The sequence below is a fragment of the Geotrypetes seraphini genome, chromosome 16 (genome assembly GCF_902459505.1).
Source record: "Geotrypetes seraphini chromosome 16, aGeoSer1.1, whole genome shotgun sequence".
Taxonomy (NCBI): domain Eukaryota; kingdom Metazoa; phylum Chordata; class Amphibia; order Gymnophiona; family Dermophiidae; genus Geotrypetes; species Geotrypetes seraphini.
Genome location: NC_047099.1, coordinates 39,316,195 through 39,340,030, shown reverse-complemented (window position 1 = coordinate 39,340,030; position 23,836 = coordinate 39,316,195). Strand labels below are relative to the sequence as shown.

Sequence of the window (23,836 nt, the reverse complement as noted above, 5' to 3'; positions counted from 1 at the left end):
ATCTAATAATAACCGTGGGCTATAATACACTTTTTAAAATTTAAATTGAACAGCTGGGGCATCCTTTACTTAAAAAAAACAATCTTCTGAAAAAGTGAAAATGGAGACTTCATTTCTGATTACACTTCCCCCTCCGTATTCGCGGTGGTTAGGGGCAGAGCCGGCCCGCGAATATAAAAAAAACGCAAATAATATTCGGGCCGGTTCTGCCCCTAACCCCTGCTTCTTCCGGCTATTTTAAGCCCTGAAATCCCCCCCCCTTAAGCCTTACCTGGTGGTCTAGCGGGTTTTCAGGCAGGAGCGATCTTCCCACGCTCCTGCCCTGTGCAGATCGCTCACAGGAAATGGCTGCCTTGAGCTCTTGTAGTCTCTCGAGCCATTTCCTGTGAGCGATCTGCACGGGGCAGGAGCGTGGGAAGATCACTCCTGCTCCGAAAACCCACTAGACCACCAGGTAAGGCTTAAGGGGGGGCTTACAGGGCTTAAAATAGCCCCCAAAAAAGAAAAAGGAATTTTAGGTTTAAAATCGCAAATAAGTGAATCCGTAGATACGGAAACCGCGAATACGGAGGGGGAAGTGTATATCCAAGCACCGGAATTATCTCTTTACTGTTTTGTATGTCTTGTAAAGTTTGCAAAAAAAAAAAAAACAAACCACCCCATAAAACTGATCTAATGTCTTAAATAAAACATTTCCCTTTTCTGTCAGGAAAGAGTCCCAGAATTTTGGATGTGCAAATGCTTTTGACAAATTTTATTTGTTTTAATGTTCAATCATATGCTGACTGTGCTGGTCTGGTAAAAATGAATTTACAATTCTTTTTTATTTTTCTTCAAAGTTTGATATGTGCCTAGCATGTCAGGAAATTGGGTTAAGGTTGCTGCTGTGCTTCTTCTCTAGGGCAAATCGTTTTCTTTCTGCACCTGGATCTAACATTTCTTGGTTTCCTGTTTCAGTGCGAATATCGAACTTAATGCGAGTTTTGGGGACTGAAGCTGTTCAGGATCCCACAAAAGTGGAAGCTCATGTGAGAGCTCAGATGGCAAAGCGACAAAAGTAGGTTGCCTATTTTACAAAAACCAAAACCAATTGACTTAGAATCTAGATTAAAAGCAGACTGAATGCATTCTCAGCTTGGAATTTTGGGAACGAAGCAGAGTTGCCTGTTGGAAATGACTCACCAGGTCAAGGTGGTAGGAGAGGTTATATGGTTTGGAAATGGCATCAAATGGAGGTACTTTTCTAATTTGTGGGCATCTTATGACAGGATTTTCCAGAAGTAGAGCTGTTACTATAGGGATGACGTTCATATCAATCTGTGGAATCTGAAACGTCTTTAAAGTAAAAACTGTGCGACTCGGAGATTATAAAATGTTAAATTATGGTGCCTAATTATTGCTATGGGGCTGAACTTGGAAAGGTGTGTGCTCCGTGCCTTAAAGCAGGGTCTCGAAATCCAAGGCAATTTATTGAAACTTTCTAGACAGAGTAAAGGTAGTTACAAGAATGATTTTCAAAGGAATTTGCTGAAAAGACACAGCTGTAACAGGTGTTCTCCAAGGACAGGATGCATGTATTCTCACATCTGGGCGTTGTCATCCACAGAACCCGGTACGGACACTGCCAAGTGCACGGTCACTTAATAAATTCTTTATTCATTTTAAATCATAAACAAGTGTGCAATAATATATCCATTAAATTTCAATGTAACACTTGAAAATCTTTTTTTTTTTTTAATTCTTTATTCATTTTAAAAATCTTTCATCAAGTGTACAATACTCATAATAAACACAATTAATCAGAGCACTTGCATATCTTATCATTATAATCTAAACATATAAATGTAACCCTCTCCCCACCCTCCCTCAAAACCCTTCATTCATGTAAAGAAACCTATATTTGTATCCCTCCCCCCTCCTATTACTATATGATGTCTGACTAATAGGAAAATGGCATTTAATCATGGCTCCCAAAAAGACGTTAATGGCTCCCAAATTATAATAAAATTATTATAATTTCCATTTTGTATCGCTATTGATCTTTCCATTCTATGTATGTGGCATAATGAATTCCACCAAAAATTAAAGTTTAACCTAGTATGATCTTTTCAGTTATTAGCAAGTGCCTTCCCATCTGATGTCGGCATGTAGGAGAATAGTTCAGTAAAAATGCTAAGATGTCAAGTAGGATAGGTGGGTAGGTTGTGAGAATATCATGTAAGATTGATTGTACTAAGACATTTAAAGTGTGTTGTGTTATTTTTAGAATTTGTAAATTAATTATTACAATAAATGTCAAGAGGAACCCAGGTTTTACAAAAATGGGAATAATTGATTTTTGAATGCTACGACATCTTCATATTTCCTTATGGAACATAGATAATTCCACCATTCAGACGATTTGAGTTGTGAATTCTTTCCAGTGACTTACGAGCTATCAAATTATCCAAGATTTTACTATGATCTTTAGAAATGTGAATGTCCACATTAGATGACCTCAATATAATCATTTTGTAAGAGATTTTTGGTGTATTATCTAAAGCAGGGGTGTCAAAGTCACTCCTCGAGGGCCGCAATCCAGTCGGGTTTTCAGGATTTCCCCAGTGAATATGCATGAGATCTATTGTGTCCCTCTTTTCAAAATTATTAATATTGTAACTTTAACCCTTCATTCCTCCACATCCAGTTTTGTCTGTTGGTCTAACCCCTTTTCTGAGTTGTTATTTTTTTTTTTTTTATTTATATGTGGTATGCATATCTTGTATATTAATGTATGCATAGTTTGGATTTTAATGTAATTCGCTTAGTAATTTATGTATAAGCGATTCATCAAATTTCTAATAAACTTGAAACCTGATATGCATGCACTGCTTTCATTGTATGCTAATAGATCTCATGCATATTCATTGGGGAAATTCTGAAAACCTGACTGTATTGCGGCCCTCGAGGAGGGACTTTGACACCCCGATCTAAAGAGAGTATTGAACATATTTTGCTCCATCTGGAACTTCAGTAATTCTGCACAATGGGATCTTGAAATAAGAGCCTTGATTTTCTGATATTCCAGAGTATCAACAGTCTAAAGATTTCTTAGTATAACGTACTTTATTGTTTTCAGACTGAAGTTGTCATTTTAGTGCTTCAGACAGATTTCAGGGAACCTATTCCAGAATTTTAATGTATCGAACTAAGGTAGGATGAAATTTAGTCATGTAGCTTCTGATATTTGGGAAAAGATGAGTATGGGTGGCATCAACCAATTCCTGGGGTCTGCTAGATATTGGAAGAGGTGTTGACAAGATTCCTGTTCGCTGCTTCTTTCTCACCACAGAGCTCATGAGGAGGCAAATGCAGCCCGAAAACTGACAACAGAACAGAGGAAAGAGAAAAAAATGAAAAAACTAAAAGAAGACATTTCACAGGGTGTTCATGTGGCAGTGTACAGGTGAGCGTTTTATTTTCCATATATTTGGGGTGCTTACGTATGTGACTGCATTACAGAGTCCTGGGTTGAAAACTCTCCTCTAAATGTTCATCTCTTTGTAGAGTTCGGAATTTGAGTAATCCAGCCAAAAAATTTAAAATTGAAGCGAACGCCGGACAGCTGTATCTTACAGGAGTTGTCATCCTGCATAAAGATGTGAATGTGATCGTTGTGGAAGGAGGTGAGGCTGGGAAGGGTTGGATAGAATTTGTTTTACCGAAATGTATTTTTCTTTTTTTTTAATTAGCTTTAGCACACCACCTCTTCCTCCTCAAATAAATGTTCAAGAATGAGTTCTTCCATATTTTGTTTTACTCTAACGCCCATCTCGCCTCTTTCTTGTGGGAAAATTCATTGATTCATCTTTGTATCTTTTTCCTTGAAGATGAGTCGCTTTTCAGGTAGATTGTAAAGAGCTGATGTTTTGGATGCATGAATGATTTTCTTTTCCATGCTCTGCATAGCTATTTGGTAGTGCTTTCTGTTCTTTCCTCTCTTCAAATTCTGTTTCTCTCAATCCAAAGCGTCACCCTTAGTTATGCAGTGCCTTGGGAACAGGAGGCCAGCTCTCATGAAGCAGAAATCTTGTGAAACAACATACATCGCTGAACCCACAGCTTTCCCTGGTGCTTTTTTATTATTATTATTTGAATGGGACTGTATGTGTGTTGGGTGGGAGGGGGGGATTCCTCGAGTCTACATGAAGCTGGCATATATACATTTGGCACAGAGAAACTGATCTTGGCTGTTCAAAATAGACACGACTGGTCTTAGGAATTTACAAACAACCCAAGTGAGAACGTATTCCTGGATTGCTCCATGGACTGGTGTGGTCTTCTATCTGAATATGTCGGACAGTTTGTTGTTTTAACCTGGTACACAGTGTCCAGCTAAATTCTGGTGTGAAGTATCTGAAATGAGGCGGGAGAAGATGCATTCCTTGTACTATATAGAACTTGTGGGGAGATGAAAGTGTTGACATGGCTGGGGTTATGCCATCTCATGTAACTTGTGCTTGAATTGAATGGTTAAATTAGGTACTTTTCTTAAAGCAATTGATTGCATTGATTTATTAATGGAATTAATTCCCTATGAAAACCCAAATGGACCATCTGGACAGAGTGAAGTTGCTTACCTGTAACAGGGGTTCTCCGTAGACAGCAGGGGAATGCAGCCACACTTGATGGTGAAGTCCTTAGACTGATCCTGTATGTCGGTGGTCTTTCCTAGCTCCAGTAAGCTTCTGGCTTACTGGGCATGTGCAGGGACTCCCACCTCCCAAAGCTCCTCCCCCTTGTCTGTCACTTTTGTCTCTAGCTGAAAACTACATATATCGTAGAGGTGATGGCAGGAGGGTAAGTGTGGCTGCATTCCCTTGCTGTCTACAGAGAACCTCTGTTACAGGTAAGCAACTTTGTTTTCTCTGGAGATAAGCAGGGGATATGCAGTCACACGTGATGGTGAGTTCCTAGCAACAATGTGTATTAGGGTGGAGGTGATAAGGCAAGGAGCAAATAATTTGTTCAAGACAGACTGTCCAAAATGAATGTCTTCAAGGCAGAAAAGCTTATTGAATGCATGAACAGAGGACCAAGTTGTACCAGTCTTAATGGGAGCTTTGCCATTGAAGATATATGTGTATATTCTTTAGTGTCCCTCCAGACTGGCACAGAAACGGATGGGTTTACATAAGAATTGCCGCTGCTGGGTCAGACCAGTGGTCCATCGTGCCCAGCAGTCCACTCACACAGCAGCCCTTAGGTCAAAGACCAGTGCCCTAACTGAGTCTAGCCTTACCTGTTTACGTTCTGGTTCAGCAGGAACTTGTCTAACTTTGTCTTGAATCCCTGGAGGGTGTTTTCCCCTATAACAGCCTCCGGAAGAGCGTTCCAGTTTTCCACCACTCTCTGGGCGAAGAAGAACTTCCTTACGTTTGTACGGAATCTATCCCCTTTCAAATTTAGAGAGTGCCCTCTCATTCTCTCTACCTTAGAGAGGATGAACAACCTGTCTTTATCTACTAAGTCTATTCCCTTCATTATCTTGAATGTTTTGATCATGTCCCCTCTCAGTCTCCTCTTTTTAAGGGAGAAGAGGCCCAATTTCTCTAATCTCTCACTGCCAGCGGGTGAAGACTTAGACACTAACTTTTGGCTACAGTATTTACAATCAGTCTCCAGCAGGTGAAGTGGCCTGTTTGTGCAGTCTGGCCTGTTGGATCTGGTTAGGGAATTTTTCTGGTCCCTTTTGCTGTCCGGTTAGAGCTTGGGGGTCCTACTGACCTCGGAGGTGCCACACTCAAAAGGGTCAAGTCCTCCGCCCATTTCCTCCACCTCCCCATGGTTTTCTGTGTTTAGAGGAGCCTCAACTGTATGCCTTGCCACCTATACCGGCACTGACTACAGTTTAGGGTGCCATGTGGGGTCTGCTCTAACTTGAGACAGTTGGGGAGTTGTGAGAAGTTAAAAAACAAAAAAAATACACAAGAAATAAACAGAGCATAAAGTGGTCTTGAGGCCACTGTTTTTGTATGGTGTTGTTGTACGTGGGTTTTTGGCGCATTCAGTATGAGCGTTTCAAATGCGTTTATGTGGGTGCCAAATGGTGGATGTGGCTGGCGGGTGCATGAAATGTTTTGGTTGCCTCGAGGGGGATCCGGCTTTGAGTGTTGGCATGTTCGGCCCCCTTTGCGCACATCTGGGCCTCACCTGCTGCCCACGCCAGGTTTTCCTCCGCTGCCGGCAGTCTGATTTGATTCGGCTGGTTTAGCTGGCAAACTGTGGGGCATTCTGAAAGGTTCTTGTTCTGATCAGTATCCAGCAGTGTCCCCTGGTCCAATTTGGGACTATTCCTTGGTTTTCTCCTTGTGAGTGTGGAGTTGTATGTTTTTGTTCAGCCCAGTTGATTTCTGCTTGGCTATTCATAAAGACTTATTGTAAGAGGGACTGCATAGCCCACTTGTACTGTAGCAAAAAGTGTCTCAGTCTCCACATGCTGACAGAGGAGCGTAAACCCATCCGTTTCCGTGCCGGTCTGGAGGGACTAAAAGAAAGAAAATTAGCAGGTAAGGACCTAATTTCTCCTTTTTTGTAATTGAATTTGGTGTGATGGCAAATTCACATGGAGATGACTCACCTGGATTGGTAGCTTAGTGTAGTTAGGGGACAGCACCGATGCACAGGATGAGTCTAAGGCCTTCACCATCAAACGTGGCGGCATATCCCCTGCTTTTCTCCGGAGAAAAGCCTTTAGCTGTAGTTCTTGCATAAATATTGAAAATCACCTTTGCTCAAACCCGTACAGAGGTCTGAGTCTCTGACTTTGATGTTTACCCCATGTCTGAAGATTCCTGGCTAGAAATGCAGGTTGAAAAGGCTGGGGATAGTGGGTGGACGGACAGCTCTTCCAGTGTATTGTAACAGACGTATAGCAGGAAAAAATGAGTGCAAATACCAACAGAAATATGCAAACTACAAGCTTATTAAACCCATAATCTATATACAGTCAATTCATCAGCCTGCATCTGGGGATAATGCACTGGAAAGCTGTATGCCGATGGGCAGAGTTCAAAGAATTCTGTATATCTGTTGCCTCATTGTTTTTTTTAAATATTTTATCCACAAACAAGTAACAAATCGCAAGCAATAATTGAAAAATCCCCTAGAACACAAATAGGGGAGTTATCTTTTATCTATCCCGTCTTTGAAGTTTATTTTAAAGACCCTGCATGAACTGCTTAAGTTTGCTTTATAAGATTTCAATCATCTCAAATCATTCAGATAAGTTAAAAAAAAATTTTTTTAAAGATATTTATAAAAGTATTTAAGTAAAAATATGACCCAGACCTATGAGGAATTAACACCAAGATCTCCCCGCTGAGAAGAATATGCATATGGCGGTGGAATGGTGCATCTGAGGTCTTGGAAATTGTTACAAAGATTAATTCAATTGAAATGAATGAATTTAAGAAGAAGATTTTATCTTAGAGTGATGGGCAAAACGTCAGCATTCATTACAAAGATAATCCTGTGCGTTTATCAGATATGGTGTTGCAATATGCATTATTTTGTAACTCATGGAATAGTTGTGCTGGTGATCCTTTCACACCAAAGATCAAAAAATTGGATTTACCTCTCTTAAATGAATCATCAGAAATGAAACGAAAAATAATAAAATACATTGGAATGTGTAAAAAGCACAGGAGCAGAAGATGGGGGGGGGGAAGCAATTACTGAACCCTGCAGAAAGGTCTCAGAGAGATAATATTTCAGTTAGTTTCCCAGAATCAAATAATTTATGACCAGATGACCCTCGAGGTAAGTTGCTCCAAATATAAGGTATGATAAAAAGACTATTAATCTCTTTCTCCTCAACAACGCATTTCCGGTCTTATTAACTCTCCTCTTCCCCCCTCTTAAATTCAATCAGTTTGTACCTCGCATAGAACTTAACGGTATTGCGGTATATAAGTTGTTATTATTATTATTAATGAATACCATCAGCATGTGGGAGTATGACGTGCAAGCTACCCTGGTAAATGAGCGACTGAAAGGCTTTCAATTTAGTTATTCAAATTTTCAATACCGTTCTCCCACGGGAGCTCAGAATTTATTCAGGTATTCAAGAATTTTTCCTGCCTGTCCTGATGGGCTTACAATCTATCTAATATACCTGGGGCAGTGAGGGACCAAGTGACATGCCCAGGGTCATAAGGAGCTGAGCAGGCCTGAACCCACAACCCTGAGTGCTGGAGCTGCAGTTCTGACTCCTGTGCCATTCTCTCAGACATAGTATGGTAGAAGATAGTCTGACAGGGCAGGCAAAAAACATAGTTAACAAAGCATGGTAAAACATGACAAAACGTGGTATAGTGAGCATAGTACGGCAAAACATAGCACCAGAAACATGGTAGTACAAAGCATGGGCAACAGAGTATGACACGACTTAGCAAAATCGGTGAGGCAAGTGGTGTGTGATCTAACATAGCCGGAAGACATGGAGTGGCAGACGTGGCATGAGAGATTGTAGCATGACAGATGACAACGGTAACCAGTGTAATTTGGCAAAAATTGGGAACATAGATTCCTTGTAACTACGTTGCAGAATTCTGATGGGAGACAAGACAGAGACCCTTCACATGTGGCTGTTCTGGGCTAAAAATGAAGGCCCTGGTTGAAGAAGTAACTGCAAATTAAAGGCACAAAAAGACAGAAAATGTGGCAGGAAAAATCATTCCTCAAGCAAAGTGACCATCAAGACGAAGGGGAATTAAAACAGGAAATATTCATTGCCTTTGTCTCCAGTGGATCTTACAGTTATGAGAAGTCATAAAGTAATAAGGCAAAGAATGAATCGGCCTAAAATGCTGATAGCTCAAGCTCTAATAAATCATTTTAGTCAAGGAAACCCTGGTTATTGAACCTCTGATAATGACTTGTCTTACCTGTGTCTCTTTCAGAATCCAGAAAATCTTGAATTTAGCAGCTTGGAAACTGAGAGAATATTGAAGCCAAAACTTGAGATATTCAGTTTGTCATGTCTGGACTATCTGTCTGTCTTTCTTCATTGAATGGGAATTTAACCTGGACAGAAATGGTGTGTTCAATTTAACTATAAATATGTTATTTTCAGAAGAGCTACTAAATTTGACTTGGCAGCAATTTTGCTGCCATTGGTTTTATGGACTCTGCTTTAGTCTCTAAATTTTAAATTTTTTTGCATTAACTGAGAGTTTTGCTAATTCTGGTCCCATCTATGAAATAAATTGTCATATTTATTAATGCTTTACATTCTTCAACGGTCTGGCCTCATGGCTTAACCCATCCTTCTGCAGTGCGGGAGACTAGGATTTAAGTTTCCCATTTGGGAGTTTGGATGAGGCATATCATGAAACTGATGGATTTGTTCTGGGGAGAGTTTTAATGGCTGAAAGGAAGTACTACAAAGGGAGTCGGTCTCAAAACGGACTCCCAAGAGCCTCTGAGAAATCCTGCATTTTCCAGAGTGGGATAAAACTGGGGATCAAATAAGGAACAGAAATACTATTGCCAAAGAACTTAAGTCTTTACAAAGAATAGAAACATGTTAATGACATGCTGTGGATAGGATCAGGTATTAAGACAGTGGTTCCCAGATTTATTTTTAAATTGACATGTATTTGGAAAAGATTTGTAAAGGAGAAACTTGAAAATCTATTCATTCATAACACCGAGCCCTACAGGATAAGTGGTCAGCGATGGACTCTGCCTTCGGAAGAACACTGCTTCAAGCCGCAGTAAGTCCCATTCTTTAAGATATTGATTTTCAAATCCAGGCTTGCAGACTGGTGTCGACCAGTGTAGAACAAGGATTTTGACCTACTCGCTAATTCCTGTTCTTTAGCTGTCATACCAGGCTGCAGCAGTCTTTCGTGTTTTCCTTGTATTTCTTCATTACATCTTGACCTTGGCATGTAATTATCTTTACCTGTCCAGTTTTTAGTTTTTTTTTTTAATCCTAAAGTGAATTTCCAGAATACTTACACTATGTTTTCTCTCTAAGTTTTTTTAGATTATGCTGTTGAAGCCACCAAAATGGCACCAGCTGGAATTGTGGGCTCAGGGGAGCACAAGAAGTCTTGTGGGATTTTCTGCTTCATGAGAGTTGTCTCCTGTTCCTGAGAGGCTCTGTATAAGCCAGGGTGCAGACTGGTGCAAGAGCTATCAGAAAACGAATTGTCAGGTAGGGCAAAGCTCCTGCAACTGGTAATTAGAAAAGGCATTTAATCTTTAGGTTGAATCTAATTTAAGCCATAGTGATTACTTTTGCAAAGTTCTTACAGCCTCCCCATGTGTGTTTATATTTTGAGTTGGTATAAAATTTGTTTCAATCTAGGACCACAGAAAAAGACTATAGGGTGCACTTATGTTCCTCATTCTGTTTACTTTGTGAATGGTTCTAAGAGTTCATTGCAGTGTAATTTGCTGTTTTGAATGCAGGGCCTGGTCAGACCAAGAACCATGGACACCGAGGTGGAAAGCTGTAGGATTATCCTAATACTATGCTCTAAATTTCTAGTTATTCTGAAATCACCAATCTGTGACCGTGAAATTACAGCTTTGCATGAGGATCAGTTACTTCAGGAGTAAAACATGCACATCTTTCACCAAGCCCCTGCTAAAGAGAATGCAAACAGCAACAAGACTGTCTCGCTTCTGAGGCAGGAAGACTAGATCAGGGCATCCCAGTGATAGTCTATGAGCACCATTTCCACATGTTGGATCTGGGAACCAAGTTAATACTGACGTTTTAAATGGCCCCAAAACTAGACTTGGTTGAGGGTCTTGAGGAATGAATTCAAAGAAACCCTGCTTTAGTTATTTCATTTTCAAGACTCAATGTAAATGGTTTAATAACATTTATTGTTAAGTGTTCTACTCATTGCCAAATTTTCCAAATATGTCGGGGAGCACATGAAGATTTCTGACTTAATAAATGTTGGACCTGTGCATAGACTGTGGGGTTGAACATCCCGAAATACAGTCCCCACTTCTTTTTTGACTTGAAAATGATGTTAAAATATTCTTTAAATATTGTTCTCCAATCCCGCCTGTAAATAGAGAGCTCAAAGGATTTGGGCTGTTGACAAGATGTTTTCTTTTTAGCATTTTAGCTGTAGAAGTCTTAAGTTGTTTTCTTAGCCCTGGCAATCCACTCTGCTTCCTAAAGATGGAACAGGGTGGGTTTCTGGATTCACGTTCAAGAAATTTTGATTTTGTGTGCATTTGTCAAAGGAAAATATCTTAATTCATATTTGCTGTCCGTTTAGGGCCAAAATCACAAAAGAAATTCAAACGTGTTATGCTACACCGAATAAAATGGGATGAACAAACGACCAGCTCTAAAGGAAAAGGTGAGTATCGGGTGAGCATTATCTGTTATATAGAAACTACTGTCCCCATGAGGCTTCTGCAAATGGGGATGGGACAGGAAAATGAGTTTGTACGGGGAAAAATTTGTCCCTGTGTCATTCTCTACTACTGTGTATGGATAATCCTCGTCACAAGGATCACAAATGCAGTACTGGGTTGTTGGCTTCATCCTCTCAGTCTATCTGTTATAGCATGGCAGCTTTCACAGTGGTTTTTGATGTCAGGGTAACGGACCTCTGCTTTGCAGTAAAGTTTGTTTGTTTTGCAGATGACAACGGATCTGATGAAGAATCGATCGTAAAGGGAAACAAGTGTGTCTTGGTCTGGGAGGTATGTGAAGTTTTTCTTTTTGGCTTGCCTCATTGCTAGATCTAGGCAGTGATTTCCCCATTGTTTTAAACCTTCAATCTTGTGCTGATACTTGGAAGATAACAAGTAGGTTTAAAGTTTGGGTGCCTAATCTTAAATTGATCGTTTTAATTGCTCTGCTGTTTGGGTGGGATTAAAAAGCACAAGAGATAAAACATATTTCTTTAGCACTCTCCAGACCAGTAGAGGTTAACTTTACGAATGGGTATATATCTAATCATGACCAGCAGGTGGAGACTGAAAACAAAACTTTGGGACAGTATATCCTAGCCCCTCCTCTCTATTTCCCTCAGTCTTCTTTCAGTCTCCAGCAGGTGTTGATGTGATCTGTACCCATCTCTCTTGGTAGGGCTGTTGGAATTTGTTTAGGGGGTTTATTGTCCCTGTTTTTAGCCGGACGGAGCTTGGGCGGACTCTGTTTGGGGGTTCGTCCGACCTCGGGGGTGTCAAACCCGGCGGGTCACGAGCGGGGTCCCTCCCCCCACTTCCTCCACCTCCCCACATTTTTTTAGAGGAGCCTCAGCAGTATCCCTTGCCCCCTAAATCAAGCAAGGCATATTGCTTCGAGAGCCTGTGGAGTCTGTTCTGTAAAAAAAAAAAAAAAAAAAATCCTGAGGTAGTGCTGGTCTGAAGGGTTATTTCCCTTTAAGAAAACTGTATTTTACTGTATTTTTTCATGTAACCAGCACTTTTTTATAGCTAGGTCGCGTATGGAGCAATTGTGCCCTTCTCCGGGGGAGTAGGCCACAATTTTAGTCCAGCCGCGAGGCACTCGCGGCCGGCCTGAACTCGGCGGTTTGGGTCGGTGAGGTGGTGGAGCTCCGTCGGCAGCGGCTGCAGGCGCCCAGAGCTCCCCGCCGATGGTGCCTCGCGAGTCGGCTTGGAGCAGTGGGGAAGCCCGGTCTTCCACAACCGCCCACGGAGGGATTCCCCGAAGGATTCCCTCTCAGCTGATTTTTTGACAGCTGATGCCGGCTTGCCTGCTCTAGCGGCTGAGACTATTCAGGTCTCTCAGCCGCTTCAGGCTATGGAGGGAGCTTTTTTGGCGGGAAAACCGCCATCTTCTCTGTCTGGCCCCTCCATTTTGTCTTCCACCTCAGGTGACCTTCCCCCTGTTTTGACTATGCAGGGGCAAGGTTCTGCTGGGTCCCCTGCTGTGGCAGGGAGTCCCTTGGGACCCTCGGGGGGATTTTCTCCTGAATTTTTCTTTTCTTTATGCAGAGCCTATTTTCAGGCGGCTGGGGGTCCCGGTTGCGCCCAGGGGGTTTCGGGGGGTGGGTTTTCCTCCGCGCTCCCTGCGGCTTTGCCTCTTTCGTCTGGCGTGACGTCCCCTCCGCCGCCTCCCTTGTCCAAGCGTCCGCGGGTGTCGTGGGACGAGAATTTGTGGTCGGAGGAACGGGTCGGTCTGGAGGAGGACCTGGACCCTTCTGAGGAGTTCCAGGACTCTCTGGAGGGGACGGAAGCTGGCGGCGGGTTGTCGGATTTCCCGTTCTCCAGTGACGAGGCGTCCGTGGTGCGCCTTTTTCAGAAAGATGAGCTGCCTGACCTTATTCAACAGGTTTCTACGGTTTTGCGTTTTGAGGACGCGCCGCCGGAGACTCCGCGTGTGGGGGACCCCCTGTTACGGGGGATCCGTTCCGTTTCCCGCTCTTTTCCTATGCATCAGGATATTCGGGATATTATTCTGGAGCAGTGGAAAACGCCGGAGGCGCCGTTTCGGCTGGCGCGCAGCATGGCTCGCCTGTATCCCATTCCTGAAGGGGATCGGGCTACGTTAGCTTCGCCAGTTGTGGATGCGGTGGTCTCGGCAATTTCCAAGCGGCATACCGTGCCTGTTGAGGGCGGTTCTGCCTTGCGGGACCCTGAGGAGCGCAAATTGGAGAGCATCCTTAAGCAAAATTTTCAGGTCTCTGCCTTTGGGGTCCAGGCGGCTATTTGTGGGGGACTGGTCGCTCGCGCCGTGTTTCGGTGGGCGGAGCGGGTCTTGGATCGAGAGTCTGACGACTGGTCTCTGGTGGATCAGGAGGTTGCGAAGATTGAGATGGCGGCCTCATTCCTCTCAGATGCTCTATATGACTTGGTGCGGATATCGGCTAAGTCTATGGCTTTTGGCGTGGCCGCAAGGCGTGTGTTGTGGCTGCGCGCTTGGGCGGCGGATGCTGCGTCCAAAGCTAAGCTTACTAAATTTCCCTTTCGGGGGTCGTTTTTGTTTGGAGAGGACTTGGATAAGTTGATTCAGACTCTGTCGGACTCGAAAGTTCCCCGTCTGCCGGAGGACCGTGCCCGCCCGGCGTCTCGGGGGGGTGAGGCCCGGGGGCGTTTGCGGGATTTTCGCAAGTATCGCCCTGGGCGTGGGGCTGCTTCTTTCCAGTCTCCGGGATTTTCCCGGGGTCGGTTCTTCCAGCGCATGCAGCCCTTTCGGGGGGCCCGTCGGGGGGCAGGGAATCCCTCCGCCGGTTCCCCCGCTTCCCGTCCTGCACAATGACGCCTTGCAGGCGCCCCCTTTGGTTCCGGTGGGGGCTCGGCTGCGCGAATTTTTCCCCAAATGGGACGAGATCACGTCCGATCAGTGGGTCCTGGAGGTGGTGCGGGACGGTTATGCCCTGGAGTTCGCCCGCTCTCTGCCGGATTTTTTCCTCGCTTCTCCGTGTCAGACTCCGGGGAAGACGCAGGCTTTTCGCCAGACCCTTCAGCGCTTGCTAGATCTCAGGGCAGTTGTTCCGGTGCCCCCTCCGGAGTGGGGCACGGGCAGGTACTCCATTTACTTTGTGGTGCCCAAAAAGGAGGGGACTTTTCGGCCCATCCTCGATTTAAAAGGGGTCAACAGGGCTCTCAAGATTCCCTCTTTCCGTATGGAAACTCTGCGGTCGGTCATTCTGGCGGTTCAGCCGGGGGAGTTTCTCACTTCTCTCGATCTGACGGAGGCCTACTTGCATGTTCCCATTCGGGCCTCTCATCAGCGTTTCCTGCGCTTTGCGATCTTGGGTCGGCACTTTCAGTTCTGTGCGCTTCCCTTTGGGCTGGCCACGGCTCCTCGGACGTTCACCAAGGTGATGGTGGTCGTCGCGGCAGCCTTGCGGTCGGAGGGTATCCTGGTACACCCCTACCTGGACGACTGGTTAATTCGGGCAAAGTCGTTGCAGGAAAGCTCCCGGGTTACTGCTCGGGTGGTGGAGTTTTCTCCGGTCGCTGGGCTGGGTGGTCAACCTTTCCAAGAGTCGGTTGGTCCCGGCTCAGCGTCTGGAGTACCTAGGGGTGCTGTTCGACACCTCCTTGGGGAAGGTCTTCCTCCCAGAGGGCCGGGTGAGCAAATTGCAATCTCAGATTCGCCTGCTTTTGGCGTCCCGGTGTCCTCGGGCGCGAGATTTCCTCCAGGTCTTGGGGTCGATGGCGGCGTCCCTGGACGTGGTGAGGTGGGCGCGGGCCCACATGCGTCCTCTCCAGTATGCTCTGCTCCGGAGGTAGTCTCCCCAGAGGCACGGGATGGATGTTCCGGTTCCCCTGCGAGGCTTGGCGCGCTGCAGTCTGCGTTGGTGGCTCCAGACCCCTCACCTAGTTCAGGGGGTGGGTCTGGATCTCCCGCAGTGGACGGTGCTCCTGACGGATGCGAGTCTCCTGGGTTGGGGGGCTCAGTGTTTGGGTCACTCAGCTCAGGGCACCTGGTCCGCGGAGGAGGCCGCCTGGTCGATCAACGTGTTGGAGACCAGAGCGGTCCGTCTGGCGCTGTTGGCTTTCCACTCCCTGTTGCTGGGCAAGTCGGTCAGAGTGCTGTCGGACAATGCCACGGCGGTGGCTTATGTCAATCGTCAGGGGGGCACCAAGAACACTCAGGTGGCGCAGGAGGCGGCTCTGCTCATGGTTTGGGCGGAATCCCATCTGCTGGACCTCTCGGCCTCTCATATAGCCGGGGTAGAAAATGTTCAGGCAGACTTCCTCAGTCGTCACTTCCTAGATCCAGGAGAGTGGTGTCTCGGCGCCGAGGCGTTTCAGTTGATAGTGCAGGCTTGGGGGCAGCCCCTGATGGACCTGATGGCCACGGGTGGCAACGCCAAAGTGCCCCGCTTCTTCAGTCGTCGCAGGGACGGTCTGGCCGAGGGTCTGGATGCTCTGGTCCAGCAGTGGCCAACGGAGGGGCTGTTGTATGTGTTCCCTCCTTGGCCGCTGGTGGGCAGAGTGCTTCTTCGCATTGTTCACCATCCGGGTTTGGTGGTGCTGGTGGCGCCGGATTGGCCTCGCCGTCCGTGGTATGCGGATCTGGTGAGGCACCTGGTAGCGGATCCTCTTCCTCTGCCTCTCTCGGACGACCTTCTGATGCAGGGTCCCATTCCCATGTTCGACCCGTCTCCCTTCTGTCTTACGGCGTGGCTCTTGAAAGGGGTCGCCTTAGCAAGAAGGGATATTCAGACAAGGTGATCTCTACACTGTTGGGGTCCCGGAGGCTTTCTACCTCTCGGGCTTATGTGCGGGTTTGGCGTCTCTTTGAGGAATGGTGTCGGGCGCGGGGAGTGACCTCTTTTCGCGCTTCTCTGCCTAACATTCTGGAGTTCTTGCAGGATGGCCTGGATAGAGGCCTGGCTTGGTCTTCTCTCCGGGTTCATCTTGCGGCCCTGTCGGCTTTTCGAGGGTTGGTGTCAGGTCAGCGTTTATCGGCTCTTCCTGATGTGATTCGGTTTTTGCGGGCGGCCAAGTTGCTTAGGCCTCCCCTACGGCCCTCGGTTCCCTCTTGGGATCTTAATCTGGTTCTCTCTGTTTTGGTGCGTCCGCCTTTCGAGCCCTTGGACGACTGTTCTTTGAAGGACCTTACTTTGAAGGCGGTCTTTTTGGTGGCCATTACTTCTGCTAGGCGTGTTTCTGAGCTGCAGGCTTTCTCTTGTAGGGCTCCCTTCTTGGAGTTTTCTAGGGAGCGGGTCGTCTTGCGGCCTGTTCCTTCCTTTCTGCCGAAGGTTGTTTCTCCTTTTCATGTCAATCAATCGGTGGTTCTCCCGGTCTTGGGTGGTCGGGAGGGCTCTTCTGAGCAAAAGCAGCTGCGCAAGTTGGATGTCGGTCGGGTCCTTCGCTCTTATGTGCAGCGGACCCAGGAATTCCGGAAGTCCGATCATCTCTTTGTCCTCCTGGCGGGTCCTCGTCGGGGAGCTGGCGCTTCTAAGGCTACTATTGCGCGCTGGATCAAGGAGACGATTGCTTCCGCTTATCTTCTGAAACAGCAGCCTGTTCCGGAGTTTCTCAAGGCTCATTCCACTCGGGGTCAGGCGGCTTCTTGGGCTGAGTCGTCGCTCGTGCCTCCAGTGGATATTTGTAAGGCTGCGGTTTGGTCCTCCTTGCATTCCTTTGTTCGTCATTATCGGGTTGATGTGCAGGCGCGTCGGGACGCGGTGTTCGGTGAGCGTGTACTGGTATCGGCCCTTCGGGGGTCCCGCCCGTGAGAGGGACTGCTTTGGTACGTCCCATTCGTAAAGTTAACCTCTACTGGTCTGGAGAGTGCTAAAGAAGGAGAAATTAGGTTCTTACCTGCTAATTTACTTTCTTTTAGCTTCTCCAGACCAGTAGAGGTCCCCACCCTGTCTGTTGTTGTTGTTGTTGGGGCTGTTGCGCGGGCAGTTTTTGGTTTTTGCTGCGGGTTCTAGTATTTTTCTAGGGCCGGGGAGAAGTGAAGAACAGCGGCTGTGGCTCGGCTGGCTTAGCTGGCGAGCTGTGGGGACATTCTTCCTTCGGGAATTTCTCCTCTGCATTTTCCAACAGCATTTTGGGTATGTTATTTGTTACTCCTTTCGGAGTATTGTTTTTTCTCTCTGTTGTTTTCCAGTTCTTGGTTCTGCTTGGCTATTCGGCAGACTGAGGGAAATAGAGAGGAGGGGCTAGGATATACTGTCCCAAAGTTTTGTTTTCAGTCTCCACCTGCTGGTCATGATTAGATATATACCCATTCGTAAAGTTAACCTCTACTGGTCTGGAGAAGCTAAAAGAAAGTAAATTAGCAGGTAAGAACCTAATTTCTCCTTCCATTTCGTCCCACCGATCAATCCCATCTACATATGAGTAGAGCTCTGCCATATAGTGTCATGTGGAGCAGCCGCCTTTTTGTATTCTCTGTCTCAGCAGGTGGATGAAGGAAAATATTCAGGTGACGGCCAGGGTGGTCAGCCTGCTTCAGTCATTGGAATGGGTTGCCATTTATCCAAAAGTCATCTATCTCACTGCCTAGAATATTTTGGATACCTGAGAATCTTGAGGCGATGTGTTGCTCAGGTTTCCAGGCCTCTCAGGCATGAGATTACATGCATACACTAGGCATCATGGTTCCAATACTGGATGTTCTACTGTGGGTGGGGTTTCATTTGCACCCACCGCAGCTGTCCTTCTCATTTGTTGGCTTCTCACCTCCACCAACTATCAAGCCATCTACTTTGACAGCCCTTTGGTAGATGCGGGGGATATCTCTGAGGACACTGCATGAATGGTAGTCACCATGGATGCCAGCACATAGTCAGGGCAAGATGGCCTCAGCTGGAGGTGTTGTAGTTAGCGAACTGCCTGGAGCTGAAGGCAATTAATGATGCTCTGCTGGCATTTTTGTCTTGTGTAGGGCAAGGCGGCATGTATCCTGTCCAGTAATGCAATAGCAGTCTCTTATGTCAGCAGTCAAGGAGGCCTGAACAATGTTCCATTGGTAACTGAGGAGCACCTCATCTGTCACTGGTCAAAGGGACACCTGACTCTGCTCTGCTGGCGCTCAGAATGTACAGTCAGACGGATCCAAGAGAATGGGTTATATCTGATTGTGTCAAAATGGGGTTGTCTTACCATAAACCTGATAGCCTCAAAAAGCAGTACCAAAGCTCCCAGATTCATTAGCTGTAGGAAGGAGTCCAGCCTGGAAGCACTGGATTCACATCTTCAGCTTTGGTTGGCTGACTCCTCAACATCTTTTCTCTGTGGCCAGTGAATTCCCTTGCTTAGGGACCCTGTGATTCTACTGATGCTGCTGGATTGGTCCAGATGGCCATGGTATGCAGATGTAATCAGACTGCTGATTGACAGCCCCCTTTAGTGACCTTTTCAGAGGGACCTGGTTCTCATGGAGGATCTGCCCTCCTTTAGTCTTATGGACTGACTCTTGAAAGGTTGAGACTTAGGAGGAAAGAATATTGGGAAGATATCATTAATACATTGGTCTAGGCCAAGAAAAAGTTGACTTAGTGAATTAGACTAGGATGTAGAGAACCTTTGAGCTTCCAGGAGCATTCAGCATTTTCAGGCCTCTCTCATGTTCTAGCCTTTTTGCGAGACGATTTCAAAAAGGGTTTGGTCACGGGCACTCTTAAGGTTCACGAAGAAGCCTTTGCTCGTTTTCGCTGCCCTTTTGAGCATCTTGAAAGATCTTATAGTCGTTTTGGTGGTCAGGTGAGTGTCAGAATTGCAAGCACTTTGATGCAGAGACCTGTCCCTGCTTTTCTCTGAGGCTAGAGCTCTAATCAGGACTATTCTGCCTTCTCTTCTTAAGGTGCTTTCTGCCCTTCACTTGAATCAACCCATTTTTCACTCTTCCTTCTCTAGGAGAATTGTTGAGCACTTTGGTGTCTGAATTTGCAGAATTCTTTTGAAATACCTGGAGGTCACTTCAGATGTTCTGACCATCTTTGTCTTGTGCTGGTCACAGGAAAGGTTTCCAGACCTCAAAGGCTACCATGCTAGCTGGTTCAAGAATGCTATTTCCTCATTGTATGTTTTTATTCCTTAAGACTCTTCCATTAGATCTCAAGGCTACAAGGGTTCAAGCTACTTGTTACTGAGTCATAGTTTCCCTTGAAGAAATCTGCAGGTCTGACTGGTCATCATTTCACTCCTTTTTGAAACATCAATTCATGTTGTTTATCGTCCCTCCAGACCATCACAGACGGATGGACTTACCTCCTCTGCCAGCAGGTGTGGACTGAGAACACCTTGAATTCTTAAATGTGCAGTCCCTCATGGAGTCAGTCTGTTTTCAGCCTCCGCAGTCTTCTTTTAGGCCTTGGCAGGGTCTGTTGGACAGATTAGGCAGTGGCCTATTTTTTTTATCAGCCCATATTTTCTTGTTGGACTGAGCTGGGGTCTTGCGGGGGGTCAATTTCACCTCGGGTGGTTGAGTCTCTCCCTCCCATTTCCCCCACCTTCCCAATTTTTTCTCTAGAGGAGCCTCAACTTTATGCCTTGCCAAGGGGCAAAGACTACAGTTTTGAGTGCCTATAACATTATGCTGGGCATTATCAAAAAAGGTATCACTACCAGAACAAAAGAAGTTATCCTGCCACTGTATCGAGCAATGGTGCGCCCACATCTGGAATACTGCGTCCAATACTGGTCACCATACCTCAAGAAGGACATGGCAATACTTGAGAGGGTCCAGAGGAGGGCAACGAGGATGATAAAGGGTATGGAGAACCTTTCATATGCCGAACGGTTAGACAGGCTGGGGCTCTTTACCCTGGAGAAGCGGAGACTGAGAGGGGACATGATAGAAACTTATAAAATCATGAAAGGCATAGAGAAGGTGGAGAGGGACAGATTCTTTAGACTAGCAGGGACAACTAAAACAAGAGGTCATTCAGAAAAACTGAGAGGAGACAGATTCATAACGAATGCAAGGAAGTTCTTCTTCACTCAAAGGGTGGTGGACACCTGGAACGCGCTTCCCGGAGAGGTGATAGGACAGAGTACAATTCTGGGGTTCAAAAAGGGACTGGATGACTTCCTGGAAGCGAAAGGGATAACAGGGTACAAATAGAGATTTACCTTACAGGACATTGAGTGAACAGGGTATGGGTATTTTAAGTTAGGTAGGGAACACTTTCAGGTCATGGACCTGGGGGGCCGCCGCGGGAGCGGACTGCCGGGCACGATGGACCCCTGGTCTGACCCGGCAGAGGCAACGCTTATGTTCTTATGTTCTTATAAGGTCTGCTCCTTTTCATTTAAAGTTTATGAATATCCTAAAAACCTGACTGGCTGGGTGTGGCTTAAAAATTGTGTTGAGAAGCACTGCATGGGCTCCTGGGGAGAATGCAGGAATCTCAGCACAGATTCCCCAAGTTAAAACAACCAACCAAAATAATACCAAGGTGGAGGAGGGCTCTGCAAACTTTGGTTACATTTTCCTTTTGTCTATGGAGAACCCGTTACAGGTAATCATTTATTTAATGTTTTTAAACTTATTGAATGTTTTAGTGTATGGATTATCTCAAAGATTTGTCTCATTCTCCCTTGGCTTGTTAACACTGTGATGTGGCTGTTTGTCATTTACCTTTATTTGCTGTTTCTAGATTAGATATATGTTTTCTAATTAATCTATCAGACAGATAAGCTGTAACCATTCTAGCTTGTTATATTATGACTATTGCAGTATATTCTGGGTTTCTGACCACCCAATAATATAAAAAGCTTCAGAATTTGGAAAGTGACAAATGAATTTGTTTCCTGCAGTTGTCATATTATAAGTAAATAGTTTTGTCTGTTTTTCCGTTTATAACTGGTTGCTTTGATTTCTTGCCACTTTTTTTGTTTGCTTTCAAGGGAACAACAAAAGAACGCAGCTTTGGTGACATGAAATTTAAACAGTGCCCAACTGAAAACATGGCACGGGAACATTTTAAAAAACACGGAGTGGAGCATTATTGGGACTTGGCTTTAAGCATGTCTGTGTTGGAAACCACAGAATGAATGTGCTCACCTACCACCCAGCACAGATAGATCTCTTATATGGAAAAGGCGGCTAGCTCCAAACGCAGAGGGAGGACAAAAGATAAAAGCCCCTACCATGTAACACATACAAATTTAAAACTTCAAACATGGTTTGGTACAAAAATGTCTTGGCTACAGATATTTCAGCATCAAACTCTGGTCCTGTAGGATACTGTTAACAATTGAATATTGGTGCGTTATGCTAACATCAGCATCCCGTTCTCTGAAAGAAGTTGAAATAAGACAAGTGGAAAATATCTATTTTTGGTAGTATTTATACCTTGTGTTTTTCAGTATGGTTGTCTTGGATTGTGGCAGATTTACAAAGATTTGTGTTTATATAAAGCAGTGGGAGACCTTGTGTTGGATAGCCCAACTAACCGGGTTTCCTGAATGACTGCCAGGTGGTAGGATAATAAAAACACCACTTAGTCACTCAGCCAGGTATAAAACAAGACAGGAAGAACAAATACGTAAATGGTTTCAGGCCAGAAGCCTGAAATTTTAACACTTGCCACTATTGTCCTGCTGTATCCCTTGGGTGGCTTGGTTCATGCACCCCTTCCCTGCTATTGAACCTCAGCCTATCACTGGCCATTCTCCAAAAGTGCACTGAGGCCAACCCTATCACCTCCATCGTTTTTTGCCATTAGATTGTAAAGAGAGCCATTAGCAAATGCATACTTTTCCTTTCCCATGATTGCTTCTGGTAAGTAGGCCAAGTTGTATACAGAAGCTCTTTGAATTATCTACACACAACAGTACTTGATTCTAGCTCCTGTATAGAACACCCTTTTTTGTGTAAAAGAACCATTTTCCAGCAGGATGCTCAGCTGACCACCCCATGGCAATTGCATTGCGACTCCGAGGTTTCTTTTTGGTAATGTCCACTAAGTGAGCTGGAAGCCATCGTTGGCTACACCCTGCAATTTTGAATATGTGCACCATGCCTTTCTCGCCCTAGATTGACCTATTGAAACCAAGAAAAGCAACATTTTTTTTTTTTAATTTGGAGGTGAAAGTTACTTTACAGTAGTGGTGTATCCTTGGTTCTCATTGTAGGAAAAAGGTGGAGCACCTCTGGCTATGGGAGAGAAGTGGTCAGGTTCTTGCAGTGGAGAAAAGAAAAACTGAGGATTTGTAACAGACTAGGAGCTGGGGATTTAGCCCATATCCTATCTTTCTGGAATAAAAACTTCTGTTTTTAAGCAAAAATAAGTGCTTACAATTATTTGTCATAAATTGGAATAATATTGTGGCCTTCTGAGTCTGGCTTGTATTCTGGGCCTCACATGTAGATCTAGAAAGGAAAACCTTGTACGTTTCTTAAGACTATCAAACATAACCTGTTATGAAAATGGATAGAAAGCTCCCTGGATAAGTCAGATACTTTGCTCTGATTTGCTTTGTAAAAAGGGCGATTTAATCAAATCCCATAAACAGATGAAAATGTGAGCCTCCTTCGTTCCCCTTGTATGCAAACACCAAATGCAAGCTTGTGAGTTATAATATATACTCTTTAACCCTTGCTGGACTGGAGGGGAGAAAAGTAAAAAGCCCTTTTTTTTCTCCAGATTGTTTTGCTGATGCATAGATTTTATTACTCCAGTGAGATCCAGGAGCAGCCCTTTTGAAGCTGAGGCTTAAGTCTGTGATATCTGAAAAGATGTCTGGGGTAGGCTTGACTACCTGAGGGAGCTCACTTGTTTTGCAAAGAGGAGCTGGTTTCTCTTATGACACAGGTGGTGAGGTGCCTGAACATCGCTGAAAATCTGGCATCAGAAGTCCATCATGTTTTCTAGAACCAAACAGGCGATCTGCAGGCATCATTAGATAGGATCCTGTGTGCTAGAGCTCTCCTCTAACTGAGCAGAAGCCTTTGGCTTCTTACTATGTAAAGGTGTTTTTGTAGTAAGCAAGGCTCCTCCTTCGTCACTTTGTCATTTTCTGTGTTCTTGTCGTGTTACAGCTCTCCTTATGTAAAAATAAGAGCAAAACAGACTACCTAAGGATGTGCTAGGCACTTTTCCTTTTTTTAATCTTTATTATTTACATAAAGCTGCTGCCTTCCTCTCTCAGACATGGCCATGCTGAATCTTGCAACCATATTTGCTACTCTCTCCCCATTAAGCCCAGTTCAGCTGCTGGTGGAACAGGGTGGCAGTGAACAAAGGCATATGCACAGCCAACAGTCTTCAGCCTACTCCTGGCATTTGTGGCCGCCCTGAAGTCCTTAAAACAGTTGTGCAGTAGACTCCTATGAAAAAAAAAATCACTATTCATACCCTTCTTGGAGGAACAGTGCCAAAAACAAGAAGCAGCATTGTAAGTTGCAACAGAATGCCACCTATCCTCC

At 45.1% G+C, this 23,836-nt stretch overlaps 1 protein-coding gene across 5 annotated transcripts in view; it reads left to right on the top strand.

The window, feature by feature from the left end:
• PRPF3 (pre-mRNA processing factor 3) overlaps window positions 1-23,127 on the top strand; it is a 35,913-nt gene extending 12,786 nt beyond the window's left edge. For 3 of the 5 annotated variants that reach the window (XM_033923898.1, XM_033923900.1, XM_033923901.1), the window contains exons 11-16: window positions 958-1,057; window positions 3,332-3,445; window positions 3,547-3,665; window positions 11,292-11,375; window positions 11,663-11,724; window positions 21,313-23,127. In XM_033923898.1, coding sequence (XP_033779789.1) covers window positions 958-1,057; window positions 3,332-3,445; window positions 3,547-3,665; window positions 11,292-11,375; window positions 11,663-11,724; window positions 21,313-21,459 — 626 coding nt within the window. In that variant the 3' untranslated portion in view covers window positions 21,460-23,127. Of the gene's footprint in view, window positions 1-957; window positions 1,058-3,331; window positions 3,446-3,546; window positions 3,666-10,024; window positions 10,205-11,291; window positions 11,376-11,662; window positions 11,725-21,312 lie in introns of those variants that run through there. The other 2 variants (XR_004537224.1, XM_033923899.1) reach the window with 2 other exon arrangements.
• The last annotated feature ends 709 nt before the right edge of the window (window positions 23,128-23,836 follow it).